The 23,946-nt window shown below is 42.9% G+C and overlaps 1 protein-coding gene across 12 annotated transcripts in view; it reads left to right on the top strand.

The window, feature by feature from the left end:
* The window catches only part of LTBP1 (latent transforming growth factor beta binding protein 1), a 399,079-nt gene that overhangs the window by 347,975 nt on the left and 27,158 nt on the right, over positions 1-23,946 (top strand). For 8 of the 12 annotated variants that reach the window (XM_045079241.1, XM_045079244.1, XM_045079248.1 and 5 more), the window contains 7 exons: positions 1,034-1,159; positions 4,520-4,663; positions 17,871-18,047; positions 18,798-18,884; positions 20,864-20,992; positions 21,681-21,821; positions 22,445-22,615. In XM_045079241.1, the coding sequence (XP_044935176.1) occupies positions 1,034-1,159; positions 4,520-4,663; positions 17,871-18,047; positions 18,798-18,884; positions 20,864-20,992; positions 21,681-21,821; positions 22,445-22,615 (975 nt within the window). The remainder of the gene's footprint in view (positions 1-1,033; positions 1,160-4,519; positions 4,664-17,870; positions 18,048-18,797; positions 18,885-20,863; positions 20,993-21,680; positions 21,822-22,444; positions 22,616-23,946) is intronic. The other 4 variants (XM_045079243.1, XM_045079247.1, XM_013062967.2 and 1 more) reach the window with 1 other exon arrangement.

Here is a 23,946-nt window from a genome sequence, read left to right on the forward strand (position 1 = left end):
GCGAAGTCAGTCACTTACAGTCAGTCACTGTGAGGATAAAGACGTGTATCTAGGGGCACCTGGGTGGTTCAGTGGTTTGGGGCCTCTGCCTTTGGCTTGGGTCATGGTCCCGGCGTCCTGGGATGGAGCCCTGCGTTGGACTCTCTGCTCGGCGGGGAGCCTGCTTCCTCCTCTCTCTCTGCCTGCCTCTCTGCCTCCTTGTGATCTCTCTCTCTGTCAAATACATAAATAAAATCTTTAAAAAAAAAAAAGTATATCTAAAAGTCTGTTTTTAACTTCATAATTGAGACATCACTTTCATGAAAACATTTTTATTGGGGGAAAAAAGGCATAAGATCACTATCATCAAGTTTTTAGAGAACACGTGAATTCACAAGTCGGCCACTGGCTAACGGGGGTGTGGGGGGCACAGCATGGACATTTAGGACCTTGAGTGGCTATAACTTGAATAGGGCAGACCGGTCGGCTGAACTCATCAGATTCCCTGTCTCTCCTCTCTCTCCTCCTCCCCCTCCTCCTCCTCCCCCTCCCCTTCCCCCTCTTCTCACCCCCCTTCTCCTCCTCCTCCTCCCTCTCCTTCTTTCCTCTCTTCCTGAAAATGCTGTTGAGATTTGTCCAAGGTTATCTATAGGGATGAGTAAGTGACCTCTGCAGAAAGAACTGTGAGCATTGACCATGATTCAGAAAGGGTGACCGTACTTTGCCGGGTTTCCCTGGTAGGAGAACGTACTCTCCTTGGAAATACAGGGTTGAAAGCCGGCAGAAAACAGACAGTGGCAATTCCAGCAGCTCTTTCTGTTCGAAAACATTTCCTGAGGAAAAGTACATGTTTTCTCACAGAGCCCAGCCTTTGTCTCTGAAGACATTGTCATCAAAACATTTTATTTCTATGTAAAATGTTTTAGAAGTCCATTCTGTGTAAACATGATCATCTCAGACCAGTCGAGGTATGTCGAGCACCTCTGTCGATCCATTAATATCTGGTGTTTGTCAGTCTGTGTTTTGTGTCTGATGTGAAATGTCTCTTTTGCAGATATTAATGAATGTGTAAACAACACTGTGTGTGACAGTCACGGGTTTTGTGACAATACGCCCGGCTCCTTCCGCTGCCTCTGTTATCAGGGCTTTCAGGCCCCACAGGATGGGCAAGGGTGTGTGGGTGAGTGTTTAGATTTCTTTCCACAACATGTTTCACGTCCCCACCTATTGAAATGCAGCCCTAGTTATCCAGAGCAGGAGAGACTGTAAACAAGATCATTGGGATAGAATTTCATCCTCATTCGATGTGATCACCCAGTTTGGGGGTGTGCAGAAAGATGGCTTCTGAACTTGCTCAGGACATTAAGAAATAAAGAAGAAGAACTGAATTCCATGTGTATTGAAAAAAGAACATCTGTTGAAACTGAGCTGTGGCTACAGAGCCCTTCTGCAGAGTCCCGCCTGCACAGGCAGCTGTCTGGTGTGTGGTATGGCTTGTGGGTCTTCACGATGTACCTCCTTAAGCAGTGCAGTTAAGGAAAAGTGTTGGCAGGAGTTTCATTTTCCAAGAATGACACCCGTAAAATGATGCTTCGGATTGTGCAACTCTCTTTCTCCGGTCTGTCTGGGTTGATGGAGCTGGAAGGCATCCTGAATGTCATCACATGTCCTGGAACAGGGTCCAGCTCATGCTCCTATAGACAACACATTTTATATCTCCTTTTCTGATCAGCTGTGATTGCTTTAAATCAAAATCATTACAAAACATTTGCAATAAGAGCCATAATCAGGGAAGGAAGAAAGGCTATGAAATGCAGATCCTCACAGGTAACGAGGCTTTTCCTTTATGCTTACTCTGTCCGTTTCATAGCAGACACTGTCTCAGGAGGAGTCCGTAACTCCTGAGTTTGAACGTCTGCAATTCCAAGCACATCCAGATTAAACGGGGGAAGCAAAATTGATTTCCCCAAAGTTTAGTGGTGAAATTGCCCCCGTGAGTAGCCGCCACTTTAAAACTAACACTGTCATCATTGCTGGTTCCAACTCCTGCTTTAGTCTCCTTTGCGCTAAAATGCAGGCAACAAAAACTGTCTAAATGTTTTGACAAAACAGGTCAGGTGACCTGCATGCCACCTCCCAGCCTCAGCACCTCCTTCCTCACCTCGAACGCTCCCGCGACGTAAAATGTACATCAGCGTGTGGCTGCTCACGCGGCTGTGCAGGGATGGGGCTGCTGTTTGCTGCTTCTGCTGGAGACATCTTCCCAGTGTCCCCTTGCCTGAGTGGGGATTCATCCCACTGTCTCCTGAGGATCCTGCCCCTCTCCTCCCAGACGCTGTCCCCACTCCAGCTCGGCACGGACCCCTCCTCCTGCTTCCCGAACACCTTTCTCAGATTCAGCTACAGAACTGCCGAACTGCGGGGCTGTCATTAGCATAGACGGCCTGCAGCTGCCTTCTCCGAGGCCTCCAGAGCCCGTGGTTGAGAACCTTGTCTCTCGTCCTGGCTGGGACTAATGGTTGGCCTGTTGTAGGTGCGTGGCCAATTTTAACTGTGACCTGCTGAGATAGCAGCTATCCCACCGCAGACTCCATGTCCGCTCCTGAACCTCTGGTAGAGGTTCACGTCGGACCAGTCTGATGAGGACAGCAAACCCATCCTGACGTTCTGTTTCAGCCCACAAAACACCATCCTTAGAGGAAGGATATTTGTTATCATTTTACTGAACTCAACAGGTGTCATTTCATCTGTTCATTCACACTCCCCAAATATTAACTGAGCGTCTACTATATGCACCTGCTGCTGGGTGTTCTGTAGGATTTGAGAATCAGATCATCCCTGAGAGCAAACCTTGGCCATTCTGTTTCCTCTACTTGGACTCTGCCTGCGCCTACCCCCTCACTCCCCACACCCTCTGACCCCCCCCATCAACCCCCTTTCAGCTCTGCTCCATATCGCCCCCTCATCCTTCAGCTGGAACTTGGGTCCGGTATCCTGTCCCTAACCCAGCCCTTCCCTGAAGGTCCACTGTTCCATGCTTTCCTTGCACTTTTCATTCTTAGCGCTTACCACGACTTGTGAGATCGTCTGGCTGATTTCCCTGGCTTGACTCTAAGCTCTGTGAAGGCAGGAGTTGGGCCCGCCTGCCTAATCATTGTTGGCCCAGTGCCTGGCCCGCAGAAGTAAACTAGAAAGTACTTTTTTGATGGAGTGAATTCATTCTCGTGGGAGAGATACCAAGAGTCATGTAAATAATACGAGTTAGAAAGTAGAAAGTTCCATTTGACATTTACCAAATTGATAAATGTGAACTGGCAAATTTCTAAAGTCAATTTTTCTGGTCTACATTATGACTGTCTGAGTTGATTAAATATGCCAGCTCTCTGCTTTCCTTCATGTTCTAATACCTTTCATAAGCAAAACCCAGCTCATTAGGTTTATATCTGTTTATATACAAAGTGAAATGGAAAACTGAGGTAATTACCCAAATAAGTCAAGATTCATAAACTTTTTGTCCAATTAACTGGGTATAGCAGGTGAGAATAAGATTTTTTTCCCCTAAATGATTTGGATAATATTTAACTTTATATAATATTTAACTTTGTATAAACCATCTCAGAGTACGCTTATGAGAGCTGATGTTTGTGCGTGTTTAATGCATAAAATACGTGAGCATTTCAGATGTCAATTCAAGTACTTTGTTGAACTGGGCATTCCTTAATAAAATTTCTTTGGACGAGACACATTAAATGTAGTGTTGGGCAAGGTCAAACGTTAGAATTAGCCCTTTTTAGGACTATGTGCTCACATAATATTGAATAAACTGTACTCGGTAGTAGATTCCTGGGCTATGTTTTAGTTAAGTATTAAGTACAAACGAATAGCACTTAGCAAAATAGAAAGCACCCGCAGAAGACCTGCAGAATTTTTAAAGGCACAGCCCGTGATACGTTCCTGGAATAGTTTGTTTCATGTGAATGACTAACGTAACCTGATGAGTATTTACAGGGGTCTTCCCTTCATTTCCTAAAGGGATACACACCTGATTTCTGGTTGTTGTAGTATGGACATTTTGGCTACTACTGTATTTTCAGATATATGAATAGATTGAAAACAATTTTGTAATGAATGTAAGAACGGTTCTTGTTTCTGAAGTGCCAGGTCTGCTAATTTTCCTGAATTCAAAAGCGAGAGCAGACTGTCCTGTTCTTTAAGACCTCATTATGTCAAAAAGTCAAGGAAGAGAGAATTAAATGGTCAGGGTGTACACAGGCCGCTTGCAGTTCGATCCCAGGGCCCTCCGTAAAGTGGAACTGGAATATGGAAACTTGGCTTTGTGTTTTCATGGTCCTTTTACACGAACCGAATTGTGCAGCCCCGTCTTGAGGAACCCCTTCCCGAGAAAATAGCGAGAGGCTCTGATTGCTCACGGGGGACCATTTGGGACCAGCAGACACCACTAGCCCTGGCACAACTGGTAAAATAGAGAGCCATCAGGAGGGAGGCATGCGTCTGACTTGATCTGTGCTCCCTTTTCCAGATGTAAACGAGTGTGAGCTGCTCAGTGGGGTGTGTGGTGAAGCCTTCTGTGAAAACGTGGAAGGGTCCTTCCTGTGTGTGTGTGCTGATGAAAACCAGGAGTACAGCCCCATGACTGGGCAGTGCCGCTCCCGGGACTCTGGAGGTAAGTCTCTGTGGCTCCTCTTGGGGGCTTATCCCTACTCAGGTTTGAGCCACACGCTCTGGAAGTGAGGTAAGGAATAACCAAATGTCCTGGAACACTGCTGTGTTTGGAAGTTCCGTGCTCTTTCCAAGCCTGCCTTATCAGTGAATTAGGATGTGGTCAGTGATGACTGTTTGAGCTAGATGGCCTCTGTCGTGCTTTCCAACCCAGAGACGCCATGGGTAGGGTAAAGGATCCAAAATGATGAGAACATTCACTGGGAACCGCTCACAACTGAGAGAGCCATCAGCTCAGGGTTTAACATGGCGTCTTCTCACTAGGTTGCATAATCTTGCTTTCTTGGCCCTCCGAGAGGCGTATCTTGACACTTCTCTAAATTAGAAGCAACATATAGGCCTCTTAGGATCTACAAAGACTTCCACTTGGAAGAGTTAAGGTGTTTTTTTCAGAAGTTGGCCCGGAGAGTGGCTGTGTTTGCATTCGTTTAAAATTTGATTTAGTCTGTGTCATCATGGCACGAATCGAAATGGAGAGCTGATGGTTTTCCAGATAAATTAATCAACTTCCAGATCACTCTTTTAGTGTGTGCCATGTAGCTATAGTTTGGTTGTATTTTAAGGGAAGCAAAAGACCAAATGGTCATTCGAGAGCCAAATAAAATGAAACATTGGCCATTTGACTTTCTTGCTCAATCTCAGTGATTATATCCATGCTTCTAAGAGAACTCTCACTACTTCTCGATAGGGTACACTTGTTCTGTGTGAAATAACCATCTTTGCAAGTAATAGGGAATAAAATGTAAAAATATTTTCCCCTACACATATTCTTAGTTATTAAATGTAGAAAGGAGGGGTGCAGAATTACACAAAAAGACGGCAGTTCACAAACATTGTGAAGGGGACAGGATGAAGTGTTACTGGGGTCGCTCTTCATTCCAGTGACCACCCCTGTAACGCATGAACCAAAGAGAAAAGACTTTTCATCTCAGTTGTTCCTGTAGTAGCAAAAACAAACACTCAGGGATGCCTGGGTGGTTCAGTCAGTTAAGCCGCTGCCTTTGGTTCAGGTCATGATCCCAGGGTCCTGGGATCAAGTCCTGCATCAGGCTCCTCTCTCTCTCTCTGACAAATACATAAATAAATAAATCTTTAAAAAAACACCCAGTCAATAACCTGGCTGGCCCATAGTAGGATTGGGTAAGTATCTTTTTCTTCTTTGTCTTTGGTTCTGTAGAATAACACCTCACCCACAGTATCATTTTGACTAAAGTCATTCACGTATTATTGTACAGTCATTGAATGATTCACATGAAGGTTGGGTAGTTAAGCTAAATGCGTGTGGTCCCGTGTTGAGTGACAGACCAGGCTCTTCAAATGATTACAGTCTGTGGTGGGAGGGAAGAAGAGATGATATTTAAAAAGATAATTATTGGAATTAATGGAAACTTTAGTTTAGTCCTTTGTTTTCCAAACTTCTTGTAATACTTTAAATTGGAATGACTGTGGTGGGCTGCTGTTTTCCAGCTGTGTAAGCTTGGGCATATCATTCACCTTTTATGAGTTTTTATTTTCTTGCTTACAAAACAGAAAGGTGGTATTTACCTCACAGAATTTTATGAATTTTTTAAAAATCTTCTCTGTAAAAGCCATTTGTTAATGGCAGAGTTCAATAGGAAGTAAGCTCTAATCCAAACACTTAAGTGATGCCTCTTTCTTATTTTTTTAGAATCTGTTCTGAAATAATAGACCTTTTAATGACTTTTTTCCAAAATAGATATTTTTTTGCTAGAATGTTTTAGCACCATCAAAGAATGGTTCAGGGGCTCCTGGGTGGCTCAGTGAATTAAAGCCTCTGCCTTTGGCTCGGGTTGTGATCTCGGGGTCCTGGGATTGGGCCATGCATTGGGCTCTCTGCTTGGCGGGGAGCCTGCTTCCCCCACCCCCCGCCTGCTGTCTCTCTGCCTACTTGTGATCTCTCTCTCTCTGTCAAATAAATAAATAAAATCTTAAAAAAAAAAAAAAGAATGGTTCATTCACTTCACATAGACTCGAAATGAGGTGCATGTCTGAGATCCTAAAGCTAGCTCATTTCTTTTCTTAGAGATCAGTGGTGCTTTAATAGGATCGTGAGACCACCTGAACCATTTTGGGGGAACGGGAGTAATTCATTGTAAGCTGCTTCTTAAAACTTTACAATGATTCATTTTGTAAGCCTTGTTCCTCATCTCCTATTTTTAAGTTTTTCTGTAACAAAGTTCCTAACACTTGCTTTGCTTTTTTCCTCCCTTAGTGTCATTGCCCTCTCAGTGACTCTTTCTGGAAAGTTCTCCCAGTCAGAGCTCACTATGTACTGTCCTGCATTTTTTTTAAAGAACTTCATTTTGATCAGATTCATAAATCTTGTTTGCCAATGGTTACATAGTTTCTTTTCCTCTTAACTTTATATCTAATCTTTCCATTTATGGTTTCTTACATATTTTCCCCCATAGTTCTCTAACTTTTGCTAAATATTGTACATACCCAGTTGTTTTTATTGGTCCATGTCAGCATAATCTGACTATATAGTTCCTGGCAGCTCTGACTACTCTACCTCAATTTGCATATTTCTTGGCAAACTTTACTGATGATACGCAGTCTTAAGATTGTCTGTGATGACATCTTCATCTGAGCAGTTCTCTGTCTGGGTACTGAGAGACCGGCCAGCTGTGAACCACAGGAGATTTCCCTCCCTGACTTCTTCAGGGCCAGTAGTTGACCTGCTATTTAAAAAGGTGATTGAAGCTGGAAATCTTAAAAAAGATAATATAGTTTTTAAGTATTTAAATTTTAACTTAAAGCACACAAAGGAACATTCATTTGCCGATCTTAGAAGGAGGGCCAGAGTCTTTCTTCGAGTAGAAGTCCACTCTTAGAGTCCTGCATGGCTTGTCCTGCATAAACTGTATTACACAGGATTGACATCACCCACTTTAAAGGGAGTAAGAATTTAAAGTCCCTTGTTAAGTAAATGAGTGTAAAATCCCTCTAGATTTTTATAGTTTTTCTCTTTTTTTGTGTGTGGTTGTCTTATCCACACCTACTTTGATAACGTTGCTTTTACCAAGTCAGCACTAGTCTTTCCAAACCTTGATCTTGTTCTATAAACAACTCTTCTAAAGGCATATTTTATTGATCTATATACTGTTCAGTTATACAATTACAACAATTAATACGCTGGCACAGAATGTTTCAGAATAAACGCAGCCGAGACTCGGTCAGCACCATGCCCAACACGTGAGATCAGACGCGTGTGCTCCCACTGGAGAGCAGCCAGCTGACTGAGGACACTGGCCAGGGTGCTTTTCAGAGGGCGAGGGAACATTGGTTCATGGAAGAGATTGGTTAAATGGAGGCCACTTCAAAGAATTAGTCTCCTCCAATCAAAGGAGCTGCTGTTAAATAAAACAAACCGTGGTGTAGGAAATTCAAGTGAAAGTTTTTAACAAGGACTCAGATTAATAGTATTCTCCATATGATAGACCAACAACGCAGACCTCATCCTTCCTGAAACGTAATTCAGAAAGGAAAGGTGAAAAATTTGCAATATAGGCTGGAACGCTGTTCCTCGGCTGGAACAAAGTTTCCCCAGGGCCCAGGGCATTCCAGCAGTGGGCAGTAGCGAGTCATCTGCGGTGGGATCAGACTGAGGACGGAACCGGGGCTGAGGGGTGCGTGGCAGGAAGGCACACTTCACATCAGTGTGCAGATTTGTCCCATAACTAGAGACAGCAGACCACTGTCACGGGTCTGTGGGTGTTTCCCGAGAGGTATCCTGGAACAGGTGGGAGACCCACGGCCCGAAGGGCACCCACTTCCCCCAGGACATCATGCCAGGTTGTACTTTTGAATTTTCCTATCATAGGATTTTTGTTTCTAAACTACATCTTGGCTCCCACCTAATTTTTTCTTTTTAGGTCTGGCGTAATGGTTTTTACTACCTGAGCCTTTGGCCACTAATTGACATTGCTGTACGTTGTCTAAAAGCACCTGCAACAGAAATGACTAAAAAAAATCCACGCCACTCATCACGTGTAAGAGGGTATGCATGTGAAATACAGCCTGGTGCTTCTATTTCCTCAGTGCCTGTGATAATTGGTCAATAAAAACTTGACGTCCGTGGGCACTCTAAAGGAAGCAGTAAATATGTAGTCTTGCCAGCTGAAGCCCTCAGGCCTTACCCACAAAACGCGGCTCTCTGTCTTGATTGGTGCACAGAGGAGACTCGGGGGGTAGGAACTGGGTTTTATTTTTAAAACAAAAGGTATAAGAAAAGAACACAAAAAGATGTATGTTATAATTGAGGCAAGGATTCCTCACTCTAAGAAAAGTGAATAAGCAAGATCAGAAATTATAGAACATAAATTGGAGGGATAATTGGCATTATAAATTATAAATGATAAATTAATCGTTCTTGACACAGTTTATTTCAGGGTTTCCCTAAATACCATTTCTTGCTAATGTGTCGCCTCACAAGCTCAGGCCTAGACTTCTACAACAAGGAAGCGCCTTCGTGGTTTTCCAGCCCAGCTCCGATATTTATGTGTAAGGAAGCCCAGGCCCAGAGAGAAGTTCTAAATGTTCTCCTTAGGGCCTGCTGGCGGATGCTGTGCAGAAACCCCGCTCCCAGGTCTCTTCCACATCACCACTCCGCTTCTCAAGGCTGAGGACCCCGTGACACCAGATTCTTCTAAAATTGGCTTCCTTTTCACTTCCTTTCTTTGTTTTGTTTTCTTTACTGAAATGAGGCACATTCTCCTCAGAAATTTGGCAAATACGAAAATAAATCAAAAATAAAAATAAGGGGCACCTGGGTGGCTCAGTGGGTTAAGCCTCTGCCTTCGGCTCAGGTCATGATCTCAGGGTCCTGGAATCGAGTCCCGCATCGGGCTCTCTGCTCAGCGGGGAGCCTGCTTCCTCCCCCACCCCGCCCTGCCTGCCTCTCTGCCTACTTGTGATCTCTCTCCCTGTCAAATAAATAAAATCTATTTTTTTTAAACGAAAATCCCCTGCAATGGCGCCATCCAGGGATGCCCTCTGTCACCGCACTTACCTCCAGATTCTTTGGGGGGACATCCACGTTCCCATTTGGTCCAGGGCCCTCCCGCTCGTCCGTCTGCGTGAAACGCTTTTCCCTTGGGTCAGCAGTGAGCTCCTACATGCTAAAGCCATGAGTCTCCCTGCTGACTCCTCAAGAGAAAAATGGACAGTGGTTTCCCATCCCCCCCCCCTTCTTTTCCCTTTGATTGATTTTAGGACATTTATCTTCCCTGTATCCTGGGGAGTTGCATGTTCAGGCCTCTTTTTACTCTCTGTGCTTCTCCGGGGATATTTAATCCTCGTCTCTGAGTCAACGATTACTTACGTGGTACTCACTGCCAAGGAAATACTTTCTGCCTCCTCCTCTGTCCTTAGGGCCGTGCTCTTATTTCCAGCTGCCTATTATTGGACCTTTCTCCCAGGGAGTCTTCTAAGTGTATCTGCCCGAAATTATCCAAAACCGAATTCTTTACCATTCCTTCCCTAAGCTGTGTTCACTCATGAATTGCCAAACGTCAGTACAAGAAATCCTGACATCATCATACCTTAATTTTTCTCACCATTCCTCCAGGCCATCATAATGTCCTGCCAATTCTCCTTCCACAGTGTCCTTCAAAGCTCTCCCTGCTCCTCACTCCTCCAGGCCAGTCCCTCAGCTTCTCTTACCCGGACCGTGGCAGTACCCTCCTGACTTCCCTCCAGCCTCTCCCATCAATTCCTGCTCCTTGCAGTTGCCACAGTTGATGTTTGCAAAACATGAGTCTGGTTTTATTATTTTTTTTTTCTTCCAAGTTGTTACTTAAATTCTAGTTAACATACAGTGCGGCGCTGGTTTTAGGTACAGAATTTAGTGATCCATTGCGTGCAATCCCCGGTGCTCGGGGGCTCAGACAGAAAGCTTCAGCTGCTTCCTGCTCCCTACAGCATGAAGTTCAAATCCACTAGCGGAGCAACAGGACCCGATACTCCATCTTCCTCCTTTTCTGCATCCCCTGTAACCTTGTTCACTGCTTCGCATGCATGGTGCCTGACCTGTGGCACACACTCAGTGACTCTTGAATCAAATTGCCTGTTTGATTGGAGAGCGTATCCACTTTGTATCTCACATCTCATTCCCAGGTAGTTCTGTAGAATTAATATAATTATTCATTTTATCAGAGATACATTTTTATCAAAGATACAGTGGGGGTCACACTTGAATGAGGAATTATGCATTTATACTTATGCATTTATACTTATGCATTTATACTATATATATACTTATATATAAATGTATATATAAGTATAAATTATGCTTCCCTGCTGTCAAGGGGCACGTGCAAATCATCCTCATGGTTCTGACAATTAAACCCACACAGCATTCTTGTTCTCTTCCTGGAGAGGTAGTTTCACTATAGGTTTTATGTATATACAATATTTTTTTAAAGACAGGAAACCACATATAATATCATTCAACTGTTATATTTGGCAGAGTAGGGTTTTTTTTTTAAATAATGTATTTACTTAACCTGTAAAATAAATTAACATTGAAAGAGTTTTTTCAAAAATAATTTCTGATTAGAAAAAAAGGCCTTGGGTAGGAAAAAAAGACAGCAAGAGCACAGTATTTAAAATGTAAACATTGTAAAATGCCATCAAGCTCCTGGGGTCTTCTTGTGTATTGGTAATGCCGCTATACCATAAAATAAGGTAAGTCTATAGGAAAAGTCAAATAAGGTAAGTATAAGGAAAACAGGCTCATTTGTTTGCGGGGAGGGGGAAGCTGGGTCCGTTTTCTTCCCACATTCAGGGAGCCTAAAAAAATTTTTCAAACCGTGCTTTTACTTTTAGGAAGTTTTTTACTTGCTCTATCTAGTATCCAAAATAATATCCACGTTTTCAGTAAAGAGCTGTCCACGTTTGCACAAACCAGTACCAGCTGACCAAGGGACAGACTCGGCCTGGACGCCAGTCATTTCGTGTTCTCGAGGCTGCGGGAGAGACGCCCACCCCGTTGCGCTGGAAATCACGTGGGATCCTAGCATTTGCCATGAATAGGGCCTGAAGAGGAAGGGTTTGTGCATTTCCTTTTAAACATTTCCAGATAGTCCACCTGTCATGTCTGATGTGGCTCTACTCTCCCAGTCATCTTCACAAGCCCTCACGACACCTGTGTGTCTGTGTTGTGACCAGGCTTTTTTTTTTTTTTTTTTTTTTAAGATTTTATTTATTTATTTATTTGAGAGTGTGAGCATGAGTGGGGGGAGGGGTAGAGGGAGAAGCAGGGAACCAGAGGCTGGACTCCACCCCAGGACCCTGGGATCATGACCTGAGCAGAAGGCAGACGCTTAACGACTGAGCCACCCAGGTGCCCTGTGACCACAACAGTGCTTTTGCTGTTGTGACCTCTTCTCTTTTCTCTGTCTCCACATGCAACATCTGCTCACCTGCCTCAGCGTGTCACACCCATTTTTCCTTCCTGTGGGGCTTCATCCTGCTTCCGGGAGGCTTCTCTGTCCCTGGGCTCTTGCCCTGACTTTCCCAGTTTCCAGTACTCTCTCCCTGAGTCATAAGCTTTCTCTTTTCCCCACTCTCCCCAGCCTGTTCCAATCTCAGGCTCACTTCTCCCATTGTCTTCTCGAAAAAGAAACGAAGACCAAGATCCTTCCTTCACCCTGGACAGTATTTATTTCCTGTCTTCTTAGAGGAGGCCCTGAGGCGACCTTCTTCCAGCAGACGGTGGTGGTGTCCTCTACCCTATACCTGAGTCAGGAAATCAAATTTCACTTGTTCCTATGCCCGTGCATCCCTGTCCCAGCCTCGGGCTCTCAGGGTCACCCTCCCTGAACTCCTTCTGCCGAGCCCACCTCCCCTCACCGTACTCCACCCACACAGACTTGAAGACGATTGTACTCTTCATTCCTCCTCACTCCTGTCACACCTTATTTCCTGTCCAGTTTTTCAGAATTTATTTTTTAAGATGTTGGCTCAAAGGTCAGCTCCTCCAGGCAGCCTTCCATGGTAGCCTTGCCCACCCTGGCCATGTGCAGTAGGGCTTAGGTCAGGGCCTGACTCCCTACCTGCCTGACTGCTTTAGGGATAGGAACTATGTGGAGGAATCTTCTCCCATATATTTTTTCTCTTGTGCTTGGCTTTCTTATCTCCATTTTGACTGTCACACCTTTGCCATTGAACTTATGAGCCCTTATTTCCAGTCTTCCTTTTTACTTGTGTCCCTTCCTGTCTGGCCCCTTCCTGTTGTCAGTGCTCGTTTTCTGAAACTCACCAGTGGCTCTCTCTCCTGAATCCCACTTAACACACACACACACACACATCTCATCTTGCAAGTCTTTAATCGAGACAACCAGGGGGAAAAGGAAAAATGATGAATTTCCAAGCTTTCTTTTATTCCTCCTTGGAATATTACACTAGGAATTGTTTTCTCGTAAAAACAGGAGTTGGTATAAAACAGTAGTGCCTGTAGAGATTTTAAAATTTAAAAAAAGACAAAGCTTCATGAATGATTGTGTTGAAAGTAATTTACTGAACAGTACCATCGTTAGAGTTGTATAAATTGATGTCTTTTTCAGGACTATGGCGGGTGTGTTTTCGAGGGGGGGGGGACACTGTATCCGAGTATTTGTGATGTTACTCGTTGGTCATTGTCAAAATCCTGACTGTCCCAGAAGGGTATGAAGAGGATTATTAGCTCAGAAAGACCTTCAGAATACATTGCAAATGGAAATTGGAAATAAAAACCCATTTGTGTGTTTGTTTTTAAGATTTTATTTATTCGGGGCGCCTGGGTGGCTCAGTGGGTTAAGCCGCTGCCTTCGGCTCAGGTTATGATCTCAGGGTCCTGAGATCGAGTCCCGCATCGGGCTCTCTGCTCAGCGGGGAGCCTGCTTCCCTTCCTCCCCCCCCCCCCCGCCTGCTTCTCTGCCTACTTGTGATCTCTATCTGTCAAATAAATAAATAAAATCTAAAAAAAAAAAAGATTTTATTTATTCATTTGACAGAGAGAGACAGTGAGAGGGAACTCAAACAGGGGGAGTGGGAGAAGAAGCAGCAGGCTCCCCGCTGAGCAGGTAGCCAGATGGAGGGCTCAATCCTAGAACCCTCAAACCATGACCTGAGCTGAAGGCAGACGCTTAACAATGGAGCCACCCAGGCACCCCTAAAAGCCATTTAACAAGCCCATTTAAAATGCCCAGGTCCACTTTTATTAGGAAAATAGTCCAGCTTTCTTCAACCTAACAGCAAACCTAAGATGAGACCAGGGAAGGAAACAGTCCTATAAATAAACACCACATCCTCTTCTTCATGATGAACCAGAAGACATTTCTAGAAGGTGCTCTTCATAAGTGGCACTTGTGACTCAACCCACAACTTTCTCTTCAGAGCAAGGGAACATGATGGTCCTGTATGACCTTGTAGCTGCACCCTACCCTTGCAGAGATTATCTGGTGACCCCTCCCTCTTTGTCTCAAAAAGGAGAAAGAAAGGAAAAAAGCAAAGCAAAACAAACCCATGCCGGTTCAGGTGCTAGGAAGCTGAGCCCCATAGAAGAGGTTTAGGGAAAGCAGTAGGCATGACACATTGGACCCAGCCTGGATTGTCTCTTCTGGAAGATGAGGTTGCTTGATAACCCATACAGTCTGCTTCATGGAATTACTCTGGATCACAAGGAAGGGCTCCGTAAAAATTGCTTCAGTAAAAGATCCAAAAACTCACTTCTTGTCACCGTCTGTACCCTAGGATTGAACTATGCAAATTGCTGTTTACGCCCAGATGTTATGCCAACCTCTTAATAAAATTTTAAAATGACATCTGAAAATACTAGAAAGGAGACAGTTTATTTCATAGAAGTCTGTGGCTTGAAGTATGTGGCATAGTTAATCTTATTCATAAAAGCTTTAAGAAAAATAAAATTCATTCCTTTTAATGTCTGATGCTTTTGTGTCCGTTGATTAGATGTCTTAAAATTATTTTGCGATAGAACCATTCCTCCTGTGGCAACAGTGACCTAAACCCATACAGAGATTCTCTAAAGAAATCACATTGCATTGTGTTCATGGCTCAGTGTTCCCCAGTGGAAAAATGCTCTAGGAAGTTAATTATTTAAAGGTTAGAAAGATAAAGAAATTGCCTTTTTTTCACAGAATGACCTTTGTGGACCAGTTTTTTGAAAAGAATTTGCATCTCTTTCCAAACACGGATGAGGGCCTAATCCCCAATTTCAGCTGTGTAAACACGGAATTTTCAGTCTGCTTGGAGAAAAAATAAAACCTGTTAGCAACCAATGTAAAACCTGAATAGTATAGTAATGTTATTGGTCGTTTCCCTTATGCAATAACTTGGGAGTATCCTTCCAAAAAAAAAGGAAAACAAAGATAATTTCTTTTCTTAGTTTCTGTGCTATGAGTAAAACAAACATGGTAGAACACAGACCATATTTATTAACACAGAAGCCTGTGGTGTCTCATTACCTGTGGATGTAGCAATCTTCATGATGTCCTCCTGTATAGTTTTCCATTTTGTAAGAAACACCATGACATACCTATGACTTTGAACACAAGAAGAAAACAGTTATTCAGCCCTCTTTTAGCACAGACTGTAAACTTGACCAATTGTGGTGCTGGTTTGAATAGTATTTCTAAATGCATCCATTCATAGCTAGCTGCACGTTTAGGTCCTCTGGATAAAATGAGTAGAATTAGTAGTAGTAGGCTGTCAGTTTATTCACAAGTGTTGGGGAAGCATTTACAAAATTTTCTACAGAGCTCATGATGGATTTTTTTTTTAAGATTTGATTTGATTGATTGATTATTTGATTTGACAGACAGACATCACAAGTAGGCAGAGAGGCAGGCAGAGAGAGGGGGGAAGCAGGCTCCCCAATGAGCAGAGAGCCCGATGAGGGACTCGATCCCAGGACCCTAAGATCATGACCTGAGCTGAGGCTTTAACCCACTGAGCCACCCAGACGCCCCATGGATTTTAATATCTTGGAATGCCCTTACATTTCCTAGAGAATTCTGTGTGTACGAGCTTGGAGCCCCTCCCGAGGAGAATGAAGTGGTGGTCGTCTGCTCCATCCATGTGGGCAAAGCCCATTTTTGTCTTCTGCACGCCTGAAACCTAGAGGGGACAAGGGTTGTGGCAGGTTTTTATCTGATGTCACACACAAGGAAATGATTTAAAACTGCTTCATAAACTACTGTAGAAATCAGCATTTCTGCTTTTTCCTGGACACTTATTCCAGGTTGAAATTTGTCATCAGCTCTGAACGCTAACTGAGAGTCCAGACTGAATTATGTCAAAGACAGAATGATCTGAGAAGGAGCCGAAATCAATTGTGAGCAGGGATCTTTTACATTCTCGTGGATGTTCTGTGTTTTGAGAGTAATATGTACGTCAATTTTGTTTGTGTTTTGCTTGTTTTCTTTGCCATAGGAGGAAAGAAAGGGGCAGTAGCTTTTGTGATAGAATTCTGTGAACTTCTATTTTAGGAAGACTTGCTATAGGGCATATTGATCTAGTTTTCACAGTCAACCTGAACCTGCCAAAATAAATACATAGGAAACTATTGTGAAAATACCTCACTAAACTTTCCTAGTAATACAATTTATCTACCAACTGCAAAACAAAGGTAGGTGTTGACATTAATGTCTTATCCTCACTGGCAAATGTTTTTCCCTTTGTCCCTGTAGTTTCTTTGTGTCTAAAAATCTGGAAACAACAGCCTTCTGATGAAAATATTTTGCTGGAATTAATCTAAATAATTGTGATGGCAGTAGTCGGCTCTTTATTTGATACAGCATAAAATAGAAACTATTAATAAGTTCTAACTAAATCATAGGCAGTAATTTGACCTCTACAGCCTATGGTAGGGAAGAGATTAGACTATTTTACAAGCCTAGTCTGAAACTATTGATTGTTTTTTATTTTTTTGAAGATTTTTATTTATTTATTTTGAGAGAGAGAGAGAGAGCATGAGAGGGGAGGTCAGAGGGAGAAGCAGATTCCCCATGGAGCTGGGAGCCCAATGTGGGATTCGATCCCAGGACTCTTGGACCATGACCTGAGCCGAAGGCAGTTGCCCAACCAATTGAGCCACCCAGGCGCCCCTATTGATTGTTTTTTATTTTTTTATTTTTTTATTTTTTAAGATTTTATTTATTTATTTGACAGAGAGAAATCACAAGTAGATGGAGAGGCAGGCAGAGAGAGAGAGGGAAGCAGGCTCTCTGCTGAGCAGAGAGCCCGATGCGGGACTCGATCCCAGGACCCTGAGATCATGACCTGAGCCGAAGGCAGCGGCCTAACCCACTGAGCCACCCAGGCGCCCCTATTGATTGTTTTTTAAAAGCACACTCTTGTTCACAGACTACAAATCTGATGGGATTAAATCATTTGTGGTATTTTCTGAAAGTAGGTAGACTTTGTTCTCGTTGTTTCTTTTCTGTCCCATCACTTTGTCTTTTCTCACAGAGGATTAAACTGAGTCTGTTGGAAAATACATGAGCCCAACTAGAAGCCAGCTTGAAATTTTACCCTGAGGTTTAGCTGGTACTCATTATCTCCTTCAAAACTGTATTTTGTAGCAACTGAGGTAGACTTTCAGGAACAAAAGGTTATTTTATAGACTTGAGGTTACTGCAGTGTTTTTCTGGTTTTCTTATGCTGCCTTGTTCTATTCAGAAAAGACTGGGGCATGGTTGATTCAAATAACCACCTACGAGTTAAATGTTTTGTGTGGCCCCACTTCTCTGGTCAAATGTTGGGGAAAATTTTCATTGATTTAAGTAGGTGTTACAGCTCATATAGCTCAATGTTTGGCAAGAAAGCATATATGGAAACTCTTGTCACGGCCAAATGTACAAGAATAAAGTAATTGGTTAACGTAAAAGGAAATGATTTTGACAGATTTACACTCTTGGGGTGTGTTAGAAATCCATCAAGATTCAGGATTCCAGGCATTTTTATCTTGCAGTGGAAGAATCCACCACCACTGAAAGCAAAAGGGCCACTTTGTGTAAGTGAAATGATGCTGACACACCTGCCTTTTTACTGTTGTGTCTTCTGCTCTGTTGTGATACAGACCTGATGGGTCCTGGAGGTCCTCTTCTCACGTTCTCCACTCTCTTTAGTCTTAGATGAAGATCAACCCAAGGAAGAAAAGAAAGAATGCTACTATAATCTCAACGATGCCAGCCTCTGTGATAACGTGCTGGCCCCCAACGTCACCAAACAAGAATGCTGCTGTACTTCTGGGGCCGGGTGGGGAGACAACTGTGAGATCTTCCCTTGCCCAGTGGTGGGGACTGGTAAGGACCTGCTGAGTGGTGTGTTCATCATTGGATCTGGTCCTCTGCTGTCCAGGGCTTTGGCATTTTCTCATTTTGGCCTCTGCATTGAAGCCTTGTAACGATGGCATTGCCTGGGACCTGCCGTAGCAGAGCGGAGATGAGATCACCTTGCAGTACATTTCATTCAGGCCTGGAATCCTCCCCCATCGTCCTACCTCCAAATGAAATCTTAAACTTAACTTCAGTCCCGTCACAGAATACACTGTTACAGTGAGGTCCCATAGGGTATTTTGGCAGAAAGGTGACTCAGTTTTATTACATTTTTACAAACCAGTCTTTTTTGCTAAAGCTGACACCGCATTATCTGTAACTAGAGCTTGCGTATTTAGACTAAGATCTTGCCTGGATGGAATCTTACTAAACCTTTAAAACACTAGAAACCACAGTCAGGTAGAAGGAAATCATCACATCAGCCAAAATGTAGGTAAATCAAAAGTGCATGAGTTCGGGGAGTTTTTTAAAGTTACTGGTAAACTTATAAAGCCATTAGATTTATTTGCCCCTACTCTGTAATTTCGGAGATTGTGCTGAATGTATTTGCCTGAATTAGATGACAAGATTTGCCTTAAAGTTACTGAGTCTGAGAAAGAAAAACTGAGTTTTTCTTCCTCAAATTAATGGAGGATGTTCTTTTTTTTTTTCTTCTTCTTCTAACTCTCTGTTTGTTTGTTTGTTTGTTTGTTTGTTTTGGGTCTCTCCTGAACTCAGCTGAATTCACCGAAATGTGTCCTAGAGGGAAAGGTTTTGTCCCCAGTGGAGAATCCTCTTACGAGATGGGTGGTGAGAGCTATAAAGGTCAGAATCAAACAGAAGCGAATTTGCAACACATGTGCATATCATCATTCAAGTAAAATCATGGCTTGGGTTCAACAGAATTAGAGTTCTTCTAATCATGGAAACTTATTAGAAAGTCTTTAATTCTTCTACTGGAGGGTCCCTACAGATTCCAGGCAGAGGTCTGTCTTGCGATTTAGAAAACATAGGACTGTTGGCCTTGGGATGTCCTGTTAACCTGCTGAGTTTCCATCTCTTCCTATCTGAGATGGGAGTAATGTCTCCGAGGTTTATTGTGAGAATTAAATGAGATAACATACTCAAAATACTTAACACAAAATTCTGTACCTACGAGGTACTTCTATAAGTTTATTCTTTTATTCCAGACATAGGTTAGAAATAACATGATTTAAAACAGTGTAATTTTGACTGCCATTATGTTGGTCTGTGTGGTTATCAACAAAGTTAAGATTCTTGCCCTTTTTGGAACTCATCCCACTATGGTTAAGAGACTTTTACCAAAGGCTACAGATTCCTCATAAGGAATAGTAAAGAAGAAAACTAAAGTAGATGTGTGTTCTATATTTAATGCTATTGGTCTATAATTCTAAAATAAATGCACAGCCTTTTTGGCAAAATTTAAACCACATGTATGAATATTTCCTTGGTAACCACTCACTTTTGACATTTCCATGGTAGAGCTTTTATTGACATCTCATATACAATGTGGGTTTTTTCCCCCTTTACATTTTAAGATTGAAAACTGCTAAGTGGCTGGAATATAGACTAAACATTTTTATTGTCCTTCCGTTGTTGAGAATAGTGTCTTAAGGATAGTCAGTAGCTGGGTAAGAAATTCCATATGTGTTTTTAAAATCTATTTATGATTTAGTCCAATTAAATAACAAGACTTGGTTTGCAATATGTGTTTAACGGTTTTCAAGTTCCCAAATATCCTACTTTGTTTTTGCAGGGATATGGTTAAATCTCACTTCATATTGTGGAACAGAGCCCTGATTTTACCATAAAGTCACCCTCTCTCATATAAAAATAAGTTCCTCCTCACCCTGTCTTAGCAGTGCTGTAAATGGTTGGAATATTAGTTGCAGATCCAAACAGCCATGTATTATGGACTCAACTTTGCCATTTTCCAGCTGTGTGACTTTGAGTGATTCATCTTCAGAGCCTATGATTTCTTTTTAATGAGACGGCATTTGCTCTAAAATGCTAGAACTGATGATAATAATAATAATAGCAATGAAAGTAAGGGATAATAGTTTATGAGAGTCTATGGATTCTTCTACATGGATTTTCTCATTCAATTGTTTGAGTCCTATCAGATGTTCCTGTTGTCTCCAACTTAGCACTGGGTAAACTGAGGCTTGCAGATGGCGAGCGCTATAAATTCTGTGGAGGAGTGGGCCTGCCACCCCCCTTAGCAACTTGTGCTTTTCTTAGCTGGTCATTATCACCAAGAAAGAAGCCTCATCGAGTCCCATCAAACTCTCCTTGGGAGTGTTCTTCATCTCAACTAGTTAATGGGCCAAAATATACATTTATAGAAGCCACTTTTCTTAAAAGGTATATCCTTATGAAAATATCATTGGTTGCGTTGTGAAATCCATAGATTATTTCATCAAATAGGAGGTAGCAACCTAGAGATGGTCTTTACAAGAAGAACTTTTGCACTAATGTTTTGGACATTGTTCCATAGGTATCACAGAGTCTGTCTCCACATCTGTGAGTTGGGTCTTTTAAGAATTTTCTTAAAAGTTTATTCTAAATTTCTGAAAACTTTTCTAAAAATTTTTCTAAAAACTAGTTCTTCAAACTATGATAAATTCTGAAAACCTTAAAAATCTTCTGTTGTTGTTTCTGAAGATTCTTTGGGCTATGAATATCATAATATCTAACTTGAAGCCCCATATTGGTTAGACTTTTCTTTTTAACTGAAAGACCTAAGCTAACTGTTCTCTTTCTCCATCCCCCCCCCCCCATAGATGCGGATGAATGCATGCTCTTTGGGCAAGAAATCTGTAAAAATGGCTTCTGTCTGAACACTCAGCCTGGTTACGAATGCTACTGTAAGCAGGGGACATACTATGATCCCGTCAAACTACAGTGCTTCGGTAAGTGTGAAGAAGCCACATTGTGCTGTGAAAATACACAGATGGAAAAAGATAAGTAAATGCTATGTATGTAGTAAAAACAGTTCCCTAGCATCTGAGTCACGTGTCGGAAAGATCTTCAAATGTTTTATGGATCTTTTTCTTGAGCGAGATTTAAGAAAATAAAAAACCTCCATACTCTTATTTGAACAGATTTCAAGCAAAGAGTTAATATTCAATGTGGAATTATAATTCAGGTCACTGGTTTAACCAAAGTGTTCTTTTGGTCTGGGGAGCCTCCTGTTTCATCACTCAAACCATGCAAGTGAAAGTCATTTTTAAATACTGACCCAGACTTTAAGGCTTAAGCAGAAAACCATAGACACTAGGCAGAAAAAACATAGCAAAAAGGAAATAATTTTAAAGCTATCATAAAGAGACATTTTATCTTGAATTTCGAAGCATATCCTGTTCCTAAATGTTTTCTTTCTTTCTTTAATGTCAGCAGCAGCAGGGCACCATTATTTTTCCAATCGATATAACTTAATATTTTTCTAGTCAGAGCTATTCTGTCTTGGATGATGATGTGTAGTTACTGAACGTGTGGCAGCCCCTAGGATCTGAACGAAAGTTCGCAGTGTGTGAAGTTTGGGACATGTATGACGTACAACTTATTGCTGATTGTCTTTAATAATTTTTTTCTCTTAAGATTTGGATGAATGTCAGGACCCCAGTAGTTGTATTGATGGCCAGTGCGTTAACACAGAAGGCTCTTATAACTGCTTCTGTACCCACCCAATGGTCCTGGATGCTTCAGAGAAAAGGTGTATACCCCCAACGGAGTCGCACGGTACGTTTGGATCTGAGATGCAAGTCTATGTCCCAGTAAATCTCACTGTTTATCCCCGGGGAGATGATATGCTACTCGTAATTGGCATAATTTATCTATCCATTATCACTGCCAGGAGCAACCTTGGATGACGTCAGTTGAAAGGCAGGAAGTTTGGAATTGAGTACTCGAGTGTACTAGTGTCACTAGTCCAGGGCTTTGGTGGATGAATTGGGTGAGGAAGCATGAATCTGCAAAGTGTTATGTAGAAAGAATTGGTAGGATCTGACAGAAGCGTGGGTGTAAAAAAAAAAAAAAAGGAAAGATTGGAAAATCAGAAGTGCTTTAGGATTATGGAGTGTAGAAGGAAGACAGTGCAGTGCTTTCTATAATGATGGGAAGCGGCAGAGGGAGGGGTTTAATTGGAACATGATGGGCAGGTTGAATTTCAGCAGATGGAATGACACCCGGTGGGAGATGACAGAGGTTCGATCCATGGAAAGACCAGACTGGCTTCAGACTTGTACTTGGAAGTCACTCTCAGAAACAGAGATGGAAACTTTGAGACTCACTGGCTTCCACCACACTGTTTATGAAAGAGGAATAACAGTGCGATTGTCATGGAACCATGTTTTCCCTTTCAGAACAAATAGAAGAAACCGATGTCTACCAGGACCTGTGCTGGGAACATCTGAGCGAGGAGTATGTGTGTAGCCGGCCCCTCGTTGGCAAGCAGACGACTTACACGGAGTGCTGCTGCTTGTATGGCGAGGCCTGGGGTATGCAGTGCGCGCTCTGCCCCATGAAGGATTCAGGTGAGCCCTCCGGCAGCTCCTTCTGCTGGAGTTCCTCTCCCCTCCTTTGGAGCCTGGCCATCCTTTCCCTTCTCTATCTTCAGTTTCGCTCCCGATTCCTTACTTTCATCGGAGGCGTGGTGAGGGGTGTGTGCTCCAGTCCAGACCCCGCCATGAATTTTTGAAACCCATTCTCTTTCACTGAAGAAAGACACATGACCCAAAGAAACATCACGCAACTTAGCAGTTGGTGACATCCATCTTGGGAATTTATATTTCCTGACACTTCCTTTTCTTCCTGCAGTCTGTCTCATTTCCAACAGTGTCTCCTCAGAGCAAAAAAGTGTTAAAGACTGTAGACAGTCTTTGTAGGGCAAAGTCCCGGTTTTTATGTCAGCCTCTTGGTGAGAGGGACCAAAAAAGGGGGTAGAACAACAAAGGCAGAGAGAAGAAAGTAAGTGAAAATGTATTTGGACCAAGGTCCTTTGATTTCCAGGGTTAGATCGGAGGATAAACCTTTGGCCAGATGGAAAATGCAATAGCTAGGCTCCGGGTTTATCCCCTCTCCTTGCGCTGGGGAAGGACCCGGCGGTTCTGACTCTGGGTGGTCTGGTGACTGCGGGCTTGTGCGCCGACTGACTGCATGCTTCTCTCCTTACCCCTGCAGCCACTTCCTGCTCTTTAGAGGAAAGTCCGTGAGAGTGTTGCTGTATCATTTTGTCGTTAGCTATGAAATCCATTTGTTACAGCTGGAAAGACAATGTGTGTGTGGGTATAAAGCGAAGGAGTGTGTCATGAAAACATTCAACTTTCGAGCTATTTTGTAGCTTTTCAAATTGGCAATAACCTAAAACCCATGTAGCATCAAAAAGAAAATGATTTGAAATGCCATAAAAAGAAAGGACTTGCAAAGGATAAAGAGAGAAGACGTAAAGAAATCGATTGTGAGGGACGCCTGGGTGGCTCAGTTGGTTAAGCCACTGCCTTCGGCTCAGGTCATGATCCCAGCATCTTAGGATTGAGTCCCACATCGGGCTCCTTGCTCGTCAGGGAGTCTGCTTCTCCCTCTGCCTGCCATTCTGTCTGCCTGTGTTCACGCTCTCTCTCTCTCTCTGACAAATAAATTAAAAAAAAAAGAAGAAGAAGAAAGAAAGAAATCGATGGTGATAGTAGCCCAGGACTAGAAAGAGGATGGGTAGGGGCGCCTGGGTGGCTTAGTTGGTTAAGCATCTGCCTTCAGCTCAGGTCATGATCTCAGGGTCCTGGGATCAGGCCCCGCATTGGGCTCCCTGCTCAGCAGAGAGCCTGCTTCTCCCTTTCCCTCGGCCTCCCTCTCTGACTACTTGTGCTCT

Source organism: Mustela putorius, unplaced genomic scaffold (genome assembly GCF_011764305.1).
Source record: "Mustela putorius furo isolate JIRA1106 unplaced genomic scaffold, ASM1176430v1.1 tig00000281_pilon_pilon_pilon, whole genome shotgun sequence".
Taxonomy (NCBI): Eukaryota; Metazoa; Chordata; class Mammalia; order Carnivora; family Mustelidae; genus Mustela; species Mustela putorius.